Below are 4,288 nucleotides of genomic sequence, written 5' to 3'. Positions count from 1 at the left end.
TGGTGAGAATTTTACGAATCTCTGTCAGCCAGGCAACTTTGACCTCCAGTGTAGGAGCCTAGACGCACGCATGCATGCACCCAGACACACAAAAAGCACACCCACACAAAGTACAGATACCATAACACAATAGATTGAGTTTGAGTTAATAAGCTAAAGGTACAGACACTGAAACACACAAAAAAGATATAGAAAATAAAAAGCAAAAGATCAAATACCTGAACTATGTACACTACTTCTCTGCCACTGTACCAGATTTCAAATTTCTTCACATCTCCTTTCACATTTTCTGTGATCCCCACTGCACTCATCTACAGAAAGAGAGGAAAATCGTTACATTTCAGTATCACTAGTCATTACTGTTATTTTCATTATAAAATGCAACCAAGGATTACACCATGTGCACCAATAATATGCAATACAATTCAACCAAAATGACACAACATGATAAGCTTTATAAAGAGAGGATTTATTGTAGGGCTGTTAAATTGGATTGCATTGGCTGTAGCTCGGTGTACCTAATAAAGTGAGTGTATTATGTATTGTTACTCTGAGACAGGATTTGAAGCTGTAGAAGGGCGTCCTGTCGTGAGTGTCATCATCTCTGCGTTTGCAGAAGAGCAGGGCGAGGTCATAGAGAAAGAGATGTCGCTGCATGGGTTTGAACCTGGCCAGCTCCTTCATGCGCACCGCTGCCCTCTTATGGCTGATCCACACGCTGAAGCCTCCCTGCAACACCACTCGGCCCAGCTGACTGAGGTCACCCTGGGACAGACAAACAGGTGGAAAGAAAATACATAACATAAATGAACATCAACAAGAAGTTAGACATCTATGATGTCACTTTACAGCAATGTTTAAGACACTCAAAGTAGTTCCACACAAAAAACATTACATGGATTATATTAACATGACTAGAAAACTATTTTCTACTAACTAATATTAGCAATGCAAATCAACACTGTACTTAGTCTATCAGAGATTGCAGAGAGTTTTAGTGATTTGTAACCAAATAAGCTTTTATCTTAATGTTGTAGAGCACTTTGAGAATGTTTATCTCATATTATGCACGCTAAAAACAGGATAATTGGACCATTTTATATGAATACAATAATGTGTCATCAATCTGGCATCCACTGACACGATTGTTAACTCTATCTTATCTATTGATTTTGCTGGTTGGTACCTGATATCCAGTGATGGCTATCTGATGCATGGAGTCGTTGACAGACTTCAGCAGCTCCAGCATAGAGTTGAGAGCCTCCTGGAGTTCATGTCGGTATCGCTCCTCTGTACAGTGCTTCAACAGCTCCTGAACAGGGCCAGAGACACAGATTGGCAGGTCAGTGTTTTTCAGACTGTCTAATCTAGTTTGCCCGTATGAACGTCTATGTATATACATCAGTTTTGTCTGGATAAATGGCGTCTATTTTGTCAATTTGTATCTGTGCCTACTTGGCTCTTTGTACCATCATCCATTTCTCCATTCATCAATCTGAATGGAATATGTATTTATTTTCTAAACAAAACCTATTACGGTGTATACTGACCGGACCACGTCAATAGCCAGCTCACCAATGTGATCCAGAGTGAAATATCTCAACAACTATTGGATGGATTGCCATGAGATTAATGTCTCTGTTTTGTGTCATCATGATAAAAACAACTTCTCAAGAATCCCTCAATGCTTGCTATCATTACGCAAAAGAAAAAGTCAGGCTTTTCTGAAATGATGGGCCCGTAATCTCAAAACAGTTTGCCTTTGTGATAGCGCCTGGAAACTAAATCTTTTAAACATGTCATGGTGTGAGTTGCATTTCAACTCTATCACTGACTCAAATGAACAGAACCTTGAGTAGCAGCTGGTACTTGGTGAGGCGTTGGACTGGTTTCAGGAGGTAAGAGTTCAGACCCAGCTTGTGGTCCAGCTTATTCTGGCACTCCTGCAGACAGAGATCCATTTTAGATAGATTTTGCTTTAATGCACAAAGCATAACTGGAAAACAGGAGTCTGTTCTGAAAATAAGAAAAACAACAGATTTAAAAGCAAAACATCTAAGTTTTATGTCTGCTATCAACACTAATCCAAAAGATTTTCATAACATCAATATGAGATAATGAGTGGATCATGTAATCATGCACCATAACGATTTGGTGTGTATCTACCTGAAAGAAAGGCAAATCAGAGCACTGTCTCCATAGCAACTCAGAGCGAGGCTTGTTTTGGCAGTAACGCTCATACACCTGGAACTTCTTCTTCTGCACACACACACACACACACACACACTTAGATATCATATCACTTCATATTAAGGTCCCATATTTATCTTTATTTTTTCTCACCCGTTGCAGGAAGCAAGCCCCCACCCTCTCTGGTGTCTCCAAGCAACCCTGCAGATCCTGGAGGAAGATCCTAAATGGAAAGAAAAAAAAAGGAAATTAGATTTGCATGAAAACAGAAGGAGAAAGGACAACTGTGGTGTGTTTTGTGTGTGTGTGTGTTTGTGTGTGTGTGGTGTGTGGTGGTGTGTGTTTGGTGTTGTGTGTGTGTGTGTGTCTTGCCTGCTGTGGAACTGGTAAATCTCTGGCATTTTGCCAAACAGAACTCCTTCTGGCTGCAAAGAGCGGAGAAGAGATTAGACATGGATGGGTCCTCCATTTCTGCCCTGTAGCCCTGAGAGGAGAGGAGAGGTTTTGGTTTTAAAAGTCCCTTTATTGGACCATTTTCAAATCACAGAATAACCGACAAACAAAGACAAATAAAACAACTAAACAAATACAAACATTACAAAAAAGACATTTCCATTCAAAACCTGAGCACCAACTTCCCCCCCTCCCCCACAGAGCACAACAGAGGAGAGGAGAGGAGAGGACAGGGTAACTTGATTGGAGAAAACAGGAAATACATAATTCCATTAATATGTTATTATTATTATTATTATTATTATTATTATTATTATTATTATCATTATTAAAATAAACTCACCAAAAGGACAGAGAGCAGCTCGTCCACATAGATCCTCTCTGTAGCTATCAGTTCCTTCATTATATGGCTAGAAGGAGAGAGAATAAGACATACACAAATTCGGAATGCAAAGCCCAAGAAAAGACAGAAAGCCACTGTGCACACTGTGACCTATGTGGGACACAAACAAACAGCTGCAGATTATGTAATACACAAACAGAGCAAGGTCAGAGTCACAGATGAAAAATTGCATACCGTGTGACCTGCTCTGGATTGTCTTCTGCCTCGGAATCTGTTTCAGTGGTGGATCCATACAGAGAGCTGCAGTTGCCTTGGAAATCATGCATTACCTCAATCTGTCAAAACACACATGAAACAAGTACCTCAGCTTGGACACATTTCTATGACAGGTTCTGGCATGTTGTAATCAGTAAAATTATGCTACCAACATTTGCTAGTTAACACTAAACACATAAGGAAATATCTTTGGTTTTGCAGGTTTTTGGTCATAAACCAATGTACCACATTACTGGACAAATTGAAATTTTGACCTGATGATGGTGTTAGATGACAAGGATTCGCTAAAGTTATTGCCATTCATCTTGAGGGGGATATGAATGTGTGTAACAAATTTCAAGACAATCTATTCAGTAGTTGTTGAGACATTTGACTCTAAACCACGATGTGAACCTCATGGCAGCGCTACAGGAAAAGTCAAAGGATCACTGAAATCCCTAGGATTTATCTAACCAGCTGGCTAAAAACGCACGCACCTTGCGTTGGCTGTTGTTCCTCCTTGCTGCTCTTTTGCCAGGTAGCAGGTCAAAGGAGAACTTGGAATTTAGGACATTAAAGTCTACACCTGTCGAGAGAATCACACACACACACACACAAATACAACTGGTGATGACAGAGCACAAGGGAGAGGCTGGAAAAAGACTGCACGTGAGATATAACAGAGAGAACAAAACATGCTAGATGTCAAATGCTGCGACACGGGGTATAAGATAAGATAAGATAAGATAATACTTTATTCATCCCACAGCGGGGAAATTCCTTTGTTACAGTAGCATTCTCAACAATAACAGCAAAAAACAAACAAACAAACAAACAAGTAAACACAAGAAAAACAGGCAAACAGTAGACTATGAGAAGAAGGTAGACTGAAGTAAAGTGGCGTCAAATAAAGGTTTTGTAAAGTAAAGTGCGGTTGCCATAGTACAAAAAAAAACAATATTGCAGTGTAAGTAAGTAATAAATTGAACATGTATTTAAAGTAATAAAGCAAAAGTAGGTAACCATAATATAAGTTATATTCACCTG

General features: G+C 39.5%; 1 protein-coding gene across 1 annotated transcript in view; it reads right to left on the bottom strand.

Annotated features, from left to right (window-relative positions):
* Position 1: 1 nt before the first annotated feature.
* The window catches only part of mcf2b (MCF.2 cell line derived transforming sequence b), a gene marked incomplete at its 3' end in the record, with an annotated part of 10,540 nt that continues 6,253 nt past the window's right edge, over positions 2-4,288 (bottom strand). The window contains 12 exon segments of the mRNA XM_032534327.1: positions 2-58; positions 219-311; positions 550-765; positions 1,187-1,312; positions 1,851-1,943; positions 2,167-2,259; positions 2,344-2,413; positions 2,563-2,605; positions 2,608-2,674; positions 2,987-3,053; positions 3,221-3,321; positions 3,739-3,827. Coding sequence (XP_032390218.1) covers positions 2-58; positions 219-311; positions 550-765; positions 1,187-1,312; positions 1,851-1,943; positions 2,167-2,259; positions 2,344-2,413; positions 2,563-2,605; positions 2,608-2,674; positions 2,987-3,053; positions 3,221-3,321; positions 3,739-3,827 — 1,115 coding nt within the window.

Source organism: Etheostoma spectabile, chromosome 13, assembly GCF_008692095.1.
Source record: "Etheostoma spectabile isolate EspeVRDwgs_2016 chromosome 13, UIUC_Espe_1.0, whole genome shotgun sequence".
NCBI lineage: Eukaryota > Metazoa > Chordata > Actinopteri > Perciformes > Percidae > Etheostoma > Etheostoma spectabile.
Note: the sequence above shows the minus strand (reverse complement) of the source record. Positions and strands in the feature narration are given on the sequence as shown.